General features: G+C 34.3%; 1 protein-coding gene across 8 annotated transcripts in view; it reads right to left on the reverse strand.

The window, feature by feature from the left end:
* The window catches only part of Tank (TRAF family member-associated NFKB activator), a 91,162-nt gene that overhangs the window by 26,253 nt on the left and 48,473 nt on the right, over positions 1–16,436 (reverse strand). For 5 of the 8 annotated variants that reach the window (XM_005393341.2, XM_013518753.1, XM_013518759.1 and 2 more), the window contains exons 3-4: positions 4,018–4,129; positions 2,588–2,697 (exon numbers count right to left, since the gene is read on the reverse strand). The exons of 1 other annotated variant lie outside the window; for it this stretch is intronic. In XM_005393341.2, the coding sequence (XP_005393398.1) occupies positions 2,588–2,697; positions 4,018–4,129 (222 nt within the window). The remainder of the gene's footprint in view (positions 1–2,587; positions 2,698–4,017; positions 4,130–16,436) is intronic. 2 more of the 8 variants (XM_013518755.1, XM_013518754.1) reach the window with 1 other exon arrangement.

Genomic DNA, 16,436 nt, shown 5'->3' on the forward strand with positions numbered 1-16,436 from the left:
TGTGTTGTCTGTGTGTATATATATTTCTTTTTATATATTTTAGTGTTCAATAGCATTTTGGATAGAGACATACAAAAGAAGAAGAGAATATGGAAATGTAAGACAGTTTAATTTTTATTTTTACCAAATGGTTACAGTATGAGAAGACGGAGTTGAGCCATTCAAACCGTAAAAATGTAGCTCTCAGCTTGTGCTAATGGCAGCACAAACCTATAATCCCAGCTTAGGACACTGAGGTAGGAGGATCTAAAGTTCCAGGCTAGCCTGTACTACAAGTGAGACCCTTTCAAGAAAACAAAAATGCAAAGGAGTAAAAAAAAAAGAAAACAAAACCCCTACCATCAACAAAATCAATGATAACTAATGGCATAGAGAAGACTATGAAACAGGAAACTGTAAATACTATTTACTTAAGTGTTAAATTTATAATCAGTATTCACAGTAATTCAATGATTTCATAATATACTAACAATGAAACTGTATCCCCCTAAAAAATCATTTCATCTTCTACAAAATGAAGTTAAATGTATGCCAATTCTGTGTTTTTTTTGTAACTGTTTACCAGCATTTTTTATATAAATGGAAATTGGAATGGGGTGAGTGAAGAAAACTGATTTAAATAAATAATGATTTTATTTATTTATTTCAGTATTAGGGCTCAAACTCAGGGACGCATGCGTGCTGGCCAGTACTCTACCACTGAGCCATATTCTGAGCCTCTACATAATGCTTTTGAATGAAAAAATAGGAACTGAGCAATACTGTAGAAAACTCATTTTAAAATTTTTAATTATGGAAAAAGGCTTCAAAATTAGATTTCTCAAATTTGATGTTAAATAACAAGATAGTCTTAGTTGTAAGACTGTTACTGAGTAGCTCTTTTAAAAATAAAATTAAAATCTCCTACTTTATTTAGACTGAAAGTTTGTGCTAATTAGTCTTGTTGATATTGAATCCTTATACACAACTCATTTCGTTTAAAAATATTCTCTTCAAATGTATAAAGTTTCAATGACCCAGGAAAAGAAAAATAAGCTAACCTACACCTATGCTGGGCATGGTGGAACATGCCTAAATCCTAGCTCTGTAGGAGAATGAGGGAGGATCACAAGTTTGAGGTCAAGCGTAGACAACCTAGTGAGACCTGGTCTCAAAATAAAAAAAGGATTAGGCATATATCCTGGTTTCAACCCCCAGTACCCCCTACGCCACATAAAAATACACCTATATACTCAGTTTCCATATTTAACAAATGTTAACTCTTTGCCATATTTGCTTTCCTTTTTATAAAAGAAAAAGTTCCAGGTACAGCTGAAGCCTCCTTTATTCCTTTTCTAGACACAATAACACCTTTTCCCCCCAACTTCAGAAGTGATTATTTTTTCAAAGGAAAATATGTACCCTTTCTGTCCATATTTATATACATTTACTACTTGTGGTTTCATAAACACTAATGTCATTATGTCATATTTTTAAATATTACATAAATTGTGCCTACTCTATCACATTGTAATTTCCATTTTTCATTCAACCATGCTTTTGAAATCTAAGAATACTGATATATAAATAATTAGTTTATTTTGAGCTGGGCATGGTGGTTCACAACTATAATTCTAGTATTTGGGAGACTAAGGCAGAAGAATCACCATGAGTTTGAGGCTAGCCTGGGCTACATAGTGAGTTCAAGGCCAGCCTTAACTACATATCAAAACCCTGTTGCAAAATAATAACAAAAATAGTTTTTTAATTTTTCTAAATTGCTTCTAAAGATGTACTATTCTGCTCTTGATAGACATTTAGGTTGTTTTAGATGTTTAGGTTGTTTCTAACCAATGCAGCATGAACATCCTTGTATATGCCTCCTTGCAGATATACGTATTTCTTTTTACATTGCTTCAGTGAAGACTTCCCCTTAGTTAGTTAGGTGGAATGAATTTCTTTTCCTTCCTTTTTTTTTGAGACAGGGTCTTTCTATGTAGTTCAGGCTGACCTGGACTTACTATGTAGTTCAGGCTGGCCTTGAACTTGAAGCAATCCTTCTGCCTCAGCCTCCCAGTGCTAGGATTACAGGCATGCGCCACTACGTCCAGCTGGGTGGAATTTCTTTTTAATTAAACATAGGAAATTAAAGATAAAAACAGTTGTTCTCTAAGATCATTTGTGCCTTCCTATCTACTTTAAATTTTTATTTCTTTTGACTTTTACTTCTTTGTTAAGTGCTTGTGATATAGGAAAAAAAAAGAACAATAGAAATATGAAACCTAAGCCCCTTTTCCCCTTGAAAATAGTTCTGTTTAGGAACCTGTATGTTGTATATTTGCAAATGCAGAACTTGTTAGTTTTAGAATTCCAGTGGTGCTAACACATCAGGAAAATAAAGTAGGAAAGATGTATTGTGTACCAACATTTATGTGCTCTTTTTCGTAGAATCAACATTAGGATTGTAAAGAATCTTGTCTAGTTTCTACCCATCCTCTGTCTGCCAAAATTGTGAGGGTGTGCTGACTAAATAGTTCAGGAAGCCTGGGAAACTTAATTTTTCATTTCTTATTTCCTTTGGGGGAATAAACATGACAGTGCAGTCTACCTTTGATTGCCTTTCTTTTGGTAGTCCTGATTCATGTGGCTGGTCAAGAGTCAGATTATTTTCCCTGGTTTCACCATCGTCAAGCTGAGGAACACAGCCGTAACTGCTATCTATAAGACAAAAACCTCTTGGATATTAGAAAAATCTTATTTTTGCTACCACCTGAAAAAATAATAAAAACCAAAGAGTACTATTTTAAAAGAACATATTTTATGCTATGGATTTAAAAATATTGAGATACTAGCTAACTTGAAAAATGGTCCATTTATATTATTTTCTTTCTATGAAATACACAAAACCCCATATTCTACAAGGTCAGTTGTAAAAATAGATAGAATTCAGAATGAGAAATAGGTTATTTGTACTTTACTTTTACCAACAATAAACTTTTATACAAGTCAGATTTTCTAGTATTTATTCTTTGAGATAATTATTCACATAACTATTCCATGCTTATTGCAGGAAGATTAGAATATGTACACATGACATGAAGAATAAAAAATAAAAGCTACTCATAATTTTTAATATTTTGGTTTATATTCTATCACAGTTTTTCTTTTCCTATACATATAAATTGAACCAAAAATAATTTTTCTACATAAATAACATTTATTTTTATATTCTTCATTTACTTTGCTATATATAGCAAACATATTTTTGTTGGTAAGTTAACATCTATTATCACTTTTCTTGGCTAGGTAGTTGTTCATATGATTCACTGTAACTAAACTGTTGGACATTTCTTCCTTTTTTTTCATTGTTCACTGATTTACTGTAAGGGACATTACAAAGAGAGAAATGCACAGGGTAAGGTACATGGGAAAGGGCACTTTCACAGCCTTGCTGGATGCACCGCCCTCCAGAAACCTTCCCACATGTAGGAAAATCACACATTTCTTTTAATTTTCCATTATTAGAAATCATACTGTGATGCATATCCTGCATATGTACCTTTGGGTACCTGGACAAATATTCTTTTTTTTTTGTCTTTTTGAGACAGGGTCTCGCTATGCAGTTCAGGCTGGCCTTGAGCTCACTTTGTAGCACAGGCTGGTCTCGAACTTGCAATGATCCTCCTGCTTCACCCTCCCAAGTGCTGGGATTATAGGCGTGTGCCACCACGCCTGGCTGGACAAATATTCTTACGCTCTAGTCTTAGGACTTCAATTTTGATTTAAAAAGTATAGACATAGGCAACGTGCCTTTAAGGAAGTTTTATCAACCTAGAGTTCTGTCATACAGTATGCCTGAGAGTCCATTTTTGCATATCCTGCAAGTGTTCATTTAAAGGAGCATAATGTATAGTTGTACTACAACTTATTATATCTGAACTATTGAGAAACAGTGAAAAAATAAAGTAGTAATCTCAATTTCCACCTTTCTTTTCTCTAAGAGGTTCAAGAAATAAATAAAAAAAATCATGAACATACCTCGACTGGAATTCACAAGAAGTAACTGTGATTTTAGCTTGTCAATAATAGTTTGTTGAAGAGACAGCTGTTCCTGTTGCTCACGTATTCTCTGCTCATAGTTCTCAGTCTGCTGACATGAAATCCAGTTAGCCCGATATTTACTGACAGAGATAAACACACACTTACTGTCCATTAAGAAATGGATAGAGCTGCCCATTCTGTCATTTTCTAGATATTGGAAAATTTATTTATTATGTACAAACTGGCTCCAGATATGGATTTGTAGTTGTTACAAACATCTGTGATTTAAAACACTTAAAGTACTGAAAGATTAAAAAAAATCTTAAAAAATTTCAGTTAAGAAGAGTTTGACATTATAACCCAGTCTTTCAAAGTCTTAAAAAAAGCATGAAACAAGACAGATGTTATATTAAAATTCTTTAAAAATACACCCTAACTTAAAAAACTAAAAATTCATGTCATTCAAATAAGCCACAGTTACCCACATAAAAGGTGAACTTTTATAATTAAGATACTTCAAAAATGAATAACTGACAGAACTGATTAAAAAAAAAAAAACCACCGTGTGTTTCCTGTGTATGCTGTCTGAGGGGAGTCCTGCACATCTTGACAGTCCCCATAAGACACTGCCAAGCATATCAAATACATGCTTACTGAAATAAAAAATATAGGAAATAAATAATCCAAGTAAATTTTATTATTATGAACAGAGGACTGAATCCTGTGTCTCTCTGGACCACATATTCAATGACTATGAGTCTCAGAACTGATCCCTGGATGCTCAAGTCTACTCTAAGACCACCCTTCCTAGGACCTGACATCTCAGTGTTACGTCAGTTCACATCTGAGCTGCTATAAAGAGTGGCTAAGTTAACTGAAAGAAGGATCCAAACATCTACAGCAAATTCTTAATACTTTAAAATTACCTGGGCTACACAGAACCACAAGAGTTAAACAATCAGTAAACTTGTTGCAATCTTACTACTGCTATGCATTTAGAACATTCTCCAAAGAACTCAAAGTTCTTCATAAACATCAATCAATTACCAATTTTACCTATGTTTTGGTAGGCATATATAATCCACTGTCTAGAGATTAAGTAGCCAGCATAAAAAACTTACCAGGTGAGAGATAAGCCCAGAATAAATGTCTAAGTTATGCATTATCATTCTTCATCTACTATGAGTTTTTTCCACATTAACAACAAAATTAAACGACCATACACCTTTTTACGGAATTAACTTAGAAAGCTTCTGCCCATTAATTTTTACCTTCCGGTCCTTGGCTTAAAAACAGACATGACCAAATCTGCATATAACATATCACAATGAATGAGCAATGCTGAATATGTATTTAACAGCTGGGAGAATTAACAGATAAGGCTATTTCAAGCTGAGGTCTTGATCTATTTTTAAAACCACCTGACAACATTATATAGCTTAAAGTCTGTAATAATTAAAAAAAAATTGATACTCTGAAAGTACAGTAGGGAAAGAGAATAGCAATAGTCCATATTTTCCTACTATAATTTTTCATATACTGTACTTACACCAGTTAGAGTATTATAGTTAGAGCATTGTAGTCTGTCTATATGTCTGATTTCTCTCTAGACTTAAACTTCCCAGAAGAGGCTATGTTTTCCTGATAATGCCAAAGTATTATAGAGTACCTGGCATATATTAAGATGATCAGAAATTAGTTGAATAAATTAATTAAACTGTTAATGATACATCAGAGAAAAAGATATTCTTTCACAAGTGAAATGAAGAAGAAAGGGAGAAATGGCTTTGCTTTTATTTCTATAAGGAAAACAAGAAAAACAGAAAGTCAGTAGTTAGAGACATTGAGTTGCAAAAAATGGATGTAAAAGATATACAAAGTTTGAAGGGATTTTTGGGGGGGATGGGTTATACCATTAGAGAAAAAGGTAGTAATCTGAGAAGAAAGAAAACATGTTCAGAAAAATGTATAAATATTTTGATCCTGGGCTATAAAAGTCCAAAAGAAGGCATTATATCAAATTGGAAAATAACCAGAACAATTTAGTTTACTTGTGATGCTTAGAAATTAAGTGAAACAATGTTTTTGGAGATGGTTTTGTTCACTAAACAAATTGAAATAAACATATGATCAAAAAAAATCCTTTAAAATGTCAGATAATTGTTGCTTGGTCATAGTAGTTTAAAAAAAAACAATACAATTACAAAGCAAGTACAGTACTATCAAAGACCCCACAAAACAGAAAAATCACTAACAACCACATTGAAAATGTACAACAGCAATGTCTTGTCAACACTTCTGTACAGAGCACAGACATGACAGCTAAAACAGACAGAAGAGAAGATGCTTTTGACAGCCAGTGTGTGTGAATGATTCTTTGAGTCAGATGGCAGCAACAAGTTACCAACTAGGAGATCTGCATGACAACTAACCATCCATCTGTATCAAACACCATCTGGCCAAGATGACTCTGGCTTCTGTGTACTTGACATTCCAATTCCAAAGACTAGCAAAACAAGTGGCCTACCAGTGTTAAAGAGGTAAACAGGTACTTAGGTACTTGTTTCACAGGTACTTTATATTCCTACTTAGGGTTCAAAAGCAAAATTTAAAACAATGGTGATCAAATGAAAAACATCTCCAATTTATTAAAAATGATTTTCCATACATGCTCTAGAGTATCATAAATAAAATTAAAAGTTTATCTTAAGAACTGTCACTTTACCAAGGCAAATTTCAATCCTTCTTCTTCAAAACCAAGGCACCATGTTTCCTGTAATTTTCGACACACAATTGTTTGGGATTTCCCAGTTCTAAGTATTTTGTTTTATTTTGTTTTGTTTTGTTTGTTTTTTGTTTTTTTTCCAGTACCAGGAATCAAACTCATGACCTTGCGCTTGCCAGGCAGGCATTGTGCCGCTGAGCTAAATCCCCAGCCCTATAAGTATTAATATTGAATTATATAAATTGAATTGTTTTCATATTTCTGCTGACATTCAACATTCTCATTTTTCCTATTTTTCAAGGTGTGTATTTCCAACATAGGGGAAAAAAACAAGTGTTCTTAAGTCACCTGTAACACTCCAAATAAGTCAAACATGACTTTTCCTATCCTCAAGAACCAATCTCAATACCATAGCTTTCCTCCAATGATTTTTCTAAAAAAATCTAATAAATGTTGAATGGATTAAAAATAGTCTCAATCAAGAAACCTTTCAAAGTGCTCCAAGATTAATAAATGAAAGCTTTATTGAAAGAATTGCCTGGCTACAAATACTCTCAATAGGGAGCGCCACAGTTCATGAAGTAATAAATATTAATTATCCCAATACATAGCATTCTAGATAGTAAGTAATTAATTTAGAGACAATCTAATTAAAGTCCATTTTGAAACTTTGCTATGCTAAGCAAGCTCAAGATTTTTTTTTAAAGTATGAATTCATATATCCTGGCTTACACAGCTCTTTCTTCTACTAAGTTATAAGCCTCACACCCCCTCCACACACTTCCAGACACCAAGATTTATCTAGCCAATCTGCAACTTGATGGTAACAGGTTATCAACTTGATTATCTACTACTCAGTGACAGTAATGCCACCAATTTCTAAGCATGCCAAGTGGAAAGTTATGACAAACTACTTTTATTTTACCTTTCTGTTTTCATCCTAATTAATTTATTTGCCTCTCAGAGCCATTAGCTTTTTCTCTTTAAAATGAAAATAGTATTTACCTGAAGGACTAAAAGAGTTGGCATATATAAAATATGTTGTTACACATTAAGTTCTTAGCAAATGTTAGTTCCTTTCCTTTAATAATAACCAAAGAATCTACAGACTATCTACAGCGTGGACCACTCTATAGAGTTCTCGCTAGGGCAACACTCAGCAGTCTTGGGGTTAGACCACTGCAGATAGCTGCTGCAAGGGCAGTGTCTTTTTTTTTTTTGGTTTTTCTCTGGTACCGGGAACCGAACTCACGACCTTGTGCTTGCCAGGCAGGCGCTTTGCCGCTGAGCTAAATCCCCAGCCCTCAAGGGCATTGTCTAGCAGGACTAAGGGGACGGGACTACCACTGACACCACACACTGGCAGAGCCACTAGGCCCTATGGATAACGCAACATCACTGTATTTTGGAAGCACACAACTTATTCAGTTTCATAGGCTCTCCGATGGAGAGGAACTTGCTGCAGGAGTCTTATCCCTGTCTGATTTATATGATATTTAGATGAGACTCTGAATTTAGATTTTAAAGCTGATGTTGGCATGAGTTAAGACTTTTGGGATGGAATGAAAATATGACACATAATCTGAAATATTTTGTGAGAATGGTACGGCTTGAATGCGTTGCTTCCAAAATTCATGTTGACTTAATTCCTACTGTAGTGGTATTATAAGGAGGGGCCTTTTAGGTAAGATTAGGTCATGAAGGTTCCTCCCTTGTGAATGGCATTACGGCCTTTATAAAAGAGGTTTTGCACAGAATCTAACATTTTTGAACCTTTGTCACCTCTGCCAAATGAGAACACAGTGCTCCTCTCATAGAAGCCATCTTGAAAAAGGAAATTGTGCCTCCCTAAACACTAAACCTGGCAGTGTCTTAATCTTGGAATTCATAGCCTTCAGAATGGTGAGAAACACATTTCTATCATTTAAAAATTATCTAGTCTAAGGTATTTTGTCATAGCGGCACTATGACCTAGTGGACTACTGCAATAACCTAACTGCTCTTTCTAAATTTCTGTTAATTCATTCTTTATACTGTAGCCATTGTGTTCTTTGCAGAAATGCAAATTTAATCATAAGACACTGTACTTTCCTTCCATCCTTTCCCCTTGCTAAAACTGCACACAATCCAAGAAACCTCAAATGACTTATTATTCTTAAAGAACCAAATGTCTTTAATGTGCCCTCTAAGTTCTTACAGAGTCTTGCCCGACTCTTCTCCTTGCACTATTTCCCTTATACTTTTAATTCTCAATCCGTGTGTCTTTACAGTGTAGGCTCTTGTATGTGGAAAATCCCCAAACCCTGCTTTTTCAAAAATCACTTAATAAAGATGATCTGATTCCACAGTTATGTCAAGTCCCCACTAAACACTCTAATAGCAGTTTGCCTTCTTACTTGATATTTACAAGTTTGAAACCACATCCGTAAGACTAGTTTTTGCTGTGTTAGAATGCTGCCATAGCTGATAGTACGTCTGTTTGCTTAATACTGTACATCCAGAAGTTAATGCATTTCTTGATATATAAAAAATGCTTAATGCATTTTAAAATAAATGTCATAATGTAAAATATTTTATTAACAAATCTCCTTGGACATACACACGATGTATCTAAAAGTTTCAAAAAATTTTTCTGGAAATACCCTAAGTGGAAAGATACAAATATTTTAAATTTTAATGGATACAAAATAGCTCTATCACTAAATACTGATAATGTACCATAAAGAAATAAAGCTTAAATTGAAAACTACCGGAAGTACCTTTTTTTTTTTTTTTTTCAGAAGTACCTTTATTCTAGTATCAGCATCTTCAATACAGAAAAAACAAACAAAGCAAAAACCAACCAGAATGAAATGCTTTAGCTTTTTCAATATTTTATAGAGAGCATATATATTGTTGGGGAACAGAGAAAAAAAAAAAGAGATGTAGTTTGCATTGTGTAATCAGAAAATATAAATCTCTGTATAATAAGGCCATTCATATTTTCAGGGAAAGTGAAGACACAGGAAAAAAGTAGTCATCAAATAAAGGTGTTTTGTACCTTCATGCAATCCTTAAAAACATGTTTTAAAAGCTTTTAGAGGTAACATAGACCTTAAGGCTAAGAATTTAGGTCAGATAGATCAGTAATAGCTCTTGCATAACACAGCCTGACAATGAAAGTCTATCGTTTTATCGTTAAAAAAATTACAGAGGATCTATGACAAAAAAAAGAGTACAGCAAAATTTAGTCTGTTAAGTGGCTTTCACCTCAGCCTCACTGAGTAATCAATAGGGTTTCTTGTTTAGCAAATCTGATGGTTTTAAGTAACACGCATCCTTTACTTTTCTTATTAGTACAACAAACAAAAAAGCAACTTATAGCGTTATGCCTGGATTATTCCCGAAGAAGGTTGATTCCTTTCTACAAAAGAGTGACAATTTTTCTCCTTTATCAAGACTGGGCTATGAGGAGACAAATTTTATTTCATATATTTCTTCGTAACAAAGATAATTATATTTTCTAATTACACAATGCAAAAGATCTTGGGATAGGAAGAGGTCAGCTGCAGGAAGTTTTCTATGACTTGATCATTTAAAAATATTTCAGATGCTGTTATAATTTTATTACTAATTCTTCCTTTGGAAAGTTGGCTAAGAAAGCAAAAGAAGTTAAATCTTTGTTAAATATATTTGGTTTCTTCTACAGAACAGTGGCAGAAATCAATGGCAAGCAACTTGGTATGAATAACAAAATTTATTAAGTAATTCTACATTGTGGGAGCTTGTGATATGTGAAACTCTCCAGGCAACATCAGCCTAGTCAGCCAAAGATATGGCAAAGATTATTAATTATTTCCAATATCTATTCTCATTTTTTCTTTTAGCAATATAGTTTCAGCTGGATCACTCAGCTAGAGGATATATTTACCAGCCTTCCTCATTACTGGGTGTGCCTATGTGACTAAGTACTGGCTGACAGGATGAGAACAGAAGTAATCGGTACAAATACTGTACAACATCATTAAAAGAAAGCAGTCTGCTCTTCTCACTCTTCTCACTGGCAGAGGAATAGTAACAAGTGAAGCAGCCACCGTGATTCCAGATTTACAGATGGCAGAGCTGCCTTATTAGCCCTGGCCTACTTGCTTCTAGACTTACGTTACAGAGAAGTTAGCTTTTATATTAATTAACACTGTATTTATTTCTTGGTCTTTTTGTAATAGCAATCTTTAGCAGTTTATCCTATGCAATAATTAATTCAGTGGTCAAGACACTCTATCATCCTATATCATAATCTTATTCTGTAAACTTATTAACATTTGTCTGTGCCAGGGACTGTTGTGATTATAACATTCGTCGACGTTGGAACGGATAGAGGATCTCTTAGCATGGGTACATATAAATGCTTACACAAGGCAAGAAACAGAATAAGCAACTCAACATGGTCACAAGTGCCCACAGTCCAGGCTATCTGGGAAGCTGAGGGAGGAGAATTGCTCTAGCCCAGGATTTTGATACCAGCCTGGGCAACATAGGGAAATCACGTCTTAAAATGAACAAAAAACGCCAGATTAAGCAGCATTACATTATTATACAAATTTTGTGTGTGTGTGGGGTGGAGGGTTGTGTGAAACCCAACTCTAGGTTTTATTCATGCTACGCACATGCTCAACCAATGAGCTATACTCCCAGTTCTCGATTCCATTCCTGAAAAATAATGACACACATACTCTGAAAGGATTCATCCTCAAAATGTTTAACACACTCAAGATGGGACTGTAATTTGTTTGTGTTGCTGCCGGGCGGCTTGAACCACCAGTGGTTCATGCATGACTGTCCTATCAGGTGGCTTTTCATTCATTTTATTAGTAAAAAGACTAATAAAAGTGATTAGATCCATTTGTACCACCTGTGGTTAAAGCTGGTGATAATATTGAGGAGTGAGTGAGGAGATTATCTCTTTATATTCTGAACATCTTGATTTAATTTGTTTGAATAAGCACAAAATACTTTTGAAATTAAAGTCAATATTTAAATAATAATGTATCCAATTTGTGCACATCCTTTATCAATTTAGAATACCTGGATGCCTTAGCTTGACAGGATGCACTTAAGTGGATATAGCCTATTAACTTCTCCAAGAATTGCTTCTGAGTCAAAGTGCAGTGAACCAGGAGGAAGACTAAGAACAAAACAGATCTGGAGTACAGACAGCTAATGGTGAAAGGCTGGTGAGTTTGTATATACCAGTAGATAACAGAGGAACAACAATACAACATGGCAAGTAAAAGAATGTAGGCTAAATCAACTCTTTCTGTTAAAGTAGATCTTAAAAAATTATGGCAAGATATATATAAAGTATAATCTAGCACCTTAACCAAGTTTAAGTGTACAGTTCCATGGCAACGAATACATTCGCACTGTTGTGGCACTATCACCTCTACCTAGCTCCCAAACTGTTCCATCTTCTCTAATTGAAATTTTGTTCCCATTTAACACTAACTCCTCATTTCTCTCTCCCCTCAGTCCCTAGCAACTATCCTTTGACTGTCCTTGTGAATCCAACTGTTCTTGGTATCTTACAGTGGAATTATACAACATTTTATCCCTTTGTGACTGGCTTATATCAATTAGTATAATACTTTAACATTTCCTGTTGTAGCATGTGTAAGAACTAACTTTCTAAGACAGAAAAGTCTGCCACCTATTCGGTTATGGTTCTTTCTAAGATTTTATTCTTTTTGATGCCATTCATGTAATTTTCTTTTCCTTATCAGATCGTTAATTGCTTATGCATAGAATTTTTATATGTTGATTTTATATCCTCTAACTGAATTCATTCTAACAGTTATGTGTGAGTATATGTACTCTAGGACTTTCTACAGGTAAGATCACATCATCAAAACAAGTAATTTTACTTCCTACTGTACAATTTCAATGTACTTTATTTCTTTTTCTTGTTTATCTGTGCTGGCCAGGACCTCTTTGCTATGCTGAATAGAAGCAGTGAAAATATATATCCTTGCCTTGTTGTTGGTCTTAGACAAAATGCTTTGTCTTCAACCCAGGTGTGTAATGTCAGAGTTTTTCATTTATGGCCATTATTATGTTGAGGTAGTTTCCTTCTATTCCCAGTTGTTTTAGTAGTTTATTTTTTTTAAATCACAAAAAGGCATTGTCATAGCTACTTTTCTGTTTGCTGAGACAAAATGCCCAAAACCCAAAGTTAAAGGAGAAAAAAGGTTATTTTGCTGAAAGTTTGTACAGGTTTCAGTCCAAAATCAGCTGGCGCTGAGGCAGGGTGGCACAGCAGACAGCCACGGAAGAGCAAAAACAGTTCATGGCGGGCAGCAGGTACCAAAGCAAGCAAGGGAACCAATAAGCGACCCTAGCAGCTTCTTTTTGCCCCTTTTTATATTCTATCTAGACTAATCAGATTAGGGTGGTGCCAAACCAAGCAGTAGACTGATTTAGTAATCACACACCCTTAATCCCAGCACCACACATTCTAGATTCAGTCACCTCTGAAAAAGCTCCCACCTATGACCACATGAGGCTATAGGAGAACATCTAGACACAAACCATAACAAGCGTAGAATTTTATCAAATGTTTCTTCTGTATTGAGATAATTATATCTTTTTTTCTCCATTAATCTTGCTAATATAGTATATTGCCTTGACTAATCTGGCATGTTCAACTATTTTAGCACTGCAGGAATAAATCTTATTTAGTCATAGCATTTAATCTTTTAAATATGCTATGAGTTTCGTTTGGTAGTATTTTGTTGAGGATTTTTGCACTAATATTATTTAGTCTATTTTGGGCTGTTATAACAGAAGACTGAAAACTGGGAAATTTACAAAGAACAGAATTTATTTCCTCACAGTCTTGAGGCTGAGAAATCCAGGTTAAGATGCTAACATCTGGTACATCATCAGATGGCAGAAAGGCAAACAGAGAGTATAAAAGGAGGTCACATTCACCCTTTCATAAGAGGATTAATCACCTGTTTAGTCTCTTAAAAGTTCAATCCCCCAGCACCAAAACAACCACTTCTTAAAGGTCTCATGTTTTAATATTGTTATAATGGCACTTAAATTTCAGTATCAGTTTTGGAGAGGACACACATTAAACTACAGCAAATATTCTTTGGCTTTGTCAGTGATTTGTGTATCTGTGTTATTCCCTAATCTGGGGAGTTTTCAGTCATTATTTCTTCAAATAATCTCTCTGAGGCTCCCTCCTTCTCCTAAGACTTCTAAAATATTTATACTGATACACTAATGAAGTTCCTTAAGTTCTGTGGGCTCTGTTCACTTTTCTCTTTTTTTTTTTTTTTCACATGACACTGTAGTCTTTATTTCCATCATTAATTTGTATTTCAGGTCAAAGCTCATTCATAACATTAGAAAATTTACAATCCTAAAGGAATTATTTAGTTCAACCCATTCATTCTACTGATAAGGTCCAGACACTGTTTTTTTAATTTAATTTAATTTTATTTTAAAGAAAGTAGTAAATGAGAAACAAACAAAAAAATAGAACAGTATCAGCATACCAGTATTTATTTATTTTTTCTTCTCAGACTCCATAATTTCAAATGACTTGCCTTCAATGATTCTTTTGTCTGTTAAGCCTGTCATTGAATGCCTCTAGTAATATTTCCACTTTAGTTATTGTATTTTTCAGTTCCAGAATTTCTTTTAAAATAATCTTTATCTCATTATTGATATTTTCATTCTATTTCTATTATTGGTTTTCTTTAATTATTCAATCATGTATTCATTTAGATTTCTGGGCATACTTAATGCAGCTCTTTAAAGTCTTTGGTAAATCTGATATATGTTGTTCCTCAGGTACAATTTCTGGAAATCTATTCTGGTTCTTTTAATGATCCACATTTCCCTGTTTCTTTGTATTTCTTGTGATCTACTGAAAATTGGGCATTCAGAAAAATATCTAACTCTCCTAACTTCTGTGGAAGACTTTCACCAACTAGTAGGCCTCTGATGCTTGAGATCATCTCAGGATGAAGGCTTAATGACTTCTCAGATCTTTTCTGGCATTGTCCTGTCAGGGCCTAAGTGTATTTTTTTTTAAACTTCTGATTTTCCCTGGCTTCTTATAAATGTACATATTTCCCAAAGAATCTGATCCTTGCTTTTTCTTGGGCTCTTAGATGTTCTAATGTACTTCTTTATTTTTATGTAATCTCTTATCCCCAAATGTATGCAGGTTTGTATTTCCTCTGCAGTTTTCATGAATACTACTTTCTAGCCTGAAACTCAAACTATGCCACCACTCTCAACTCAGCTTTCAGAATCAGGCAAAACAGAAAATAGTTCTTTGGGCAGCCCACAGACAGACCTGGATACTTCAAGCAAGTTCTGCTAGGACGGTGATGGGACAAGGACAAGAAGAAATGCTACAGCACTTCCTGCATCTTGAATGTCTTCTTCTTGACTGAGCGTTCACTTGGTTGTTGCAAATCTCTGATTTTAGAGCTCCTATAATACTTTCAAAAACCGCTCTTTATTTATTTGATGCCTTTATTGGGGAATGAAACCTAGGAACTTCCTAGTCTCCTATCTTGCTCATCACTTAACAGACCAATTGTTTAAGCAAGACTTTAGGAAGGGAAGTGAGGCTTATTTACAGAATAACCCCTGGGGTATTTTCTGACACCAGAATGGCAACTTCTCTAAGGTTCTTCACTGGATTCTATTCTTCGCTTGCTGTTCTCATTACCTGTGTTACCACCTTCTTCTATCACGCCAAATATCAACTCTATGCAGCTCACTCCCAAATTTGTATCTCCAATTGGTACTTTACTTCAAAGATCATACTTCAATTCCTTGCTGATAATCTTCCTCGGGCTGACCTGGTGTCACTTAAGTTCAATATATCCAAACCAGATAAAATAATAATTTCCAATACCAAAATCAACATTCTCTACTTCTCAGGATACACCCTCAGTCTTCTAGCTATCAGGACTGAAAAGAAGAGGCAGAGAGAGTACTTCAATCTTTAGATCCAACTTCAGATCTTTTCACCTTACAGAAGTTAGAAAAATTACATTTGTGTTATCTTTTCACCTTACAGAAGTTAGAAAGATTATGTTTGTGTTGTCTTATTACTATTGATTTTAAATGAGAGATACCTATTTTGGTTTACCATAAAGTTTAATATTATCCCATGAAGTACACAGCTTAGGACAAATTAGCGACTTACACTTAGTACAATTGTTTCTACAATATAAAACAAATGTCCAAATGGTGAGATCCAAAGAAATGCTAAAAAAAGCATAGATATCTTTCCCAAAAATGTTAGAGAAAAAAGTTAATTTTATAAAAGAGAACAATGAGATCAAATTATCAAACAATGCCAGAATAACTTCTTCATTAGACTATAGATCATGTAGTGGTTAATATATCTGAACTTTAATAAGCTGGATATCTCATTTCAAAGTAGGGATAATAATATTGTGTCTTAGGGATACAGATGCTTCTGCAGTCTCCCCACAAGAACCTGTCTAATGTCCCACCAAACCACAGAAGTTGGACAATGGAGTAGGATGAGAGAAAACAAAAAGATAAGCACTATCTTAGCTTCTCATTGCTACTCTGGGTCTTATCTCTTCAAAGTTATGTAAAAAAGTCATACACAAACCATTTAATTATACCATCATCTTTCCTCAAAATAGTTATT

This window comes from Chinchilla lanigera, unplaced genomic scaffold (assembly GCF_000276665.1).
Source record: "Chinchilla lanigera isolate Chin_1 unplaced genomic scaffold, ChiLan1.0 scaffold00048, whole genome shotgun sequence".
Classification (NCBI taxonomy): Eukaryota; Metazoa; Chordata; class Mammalia; order Rodentia; family Chinchillidae; genus Chinchilla; species Chinchilla lanigera.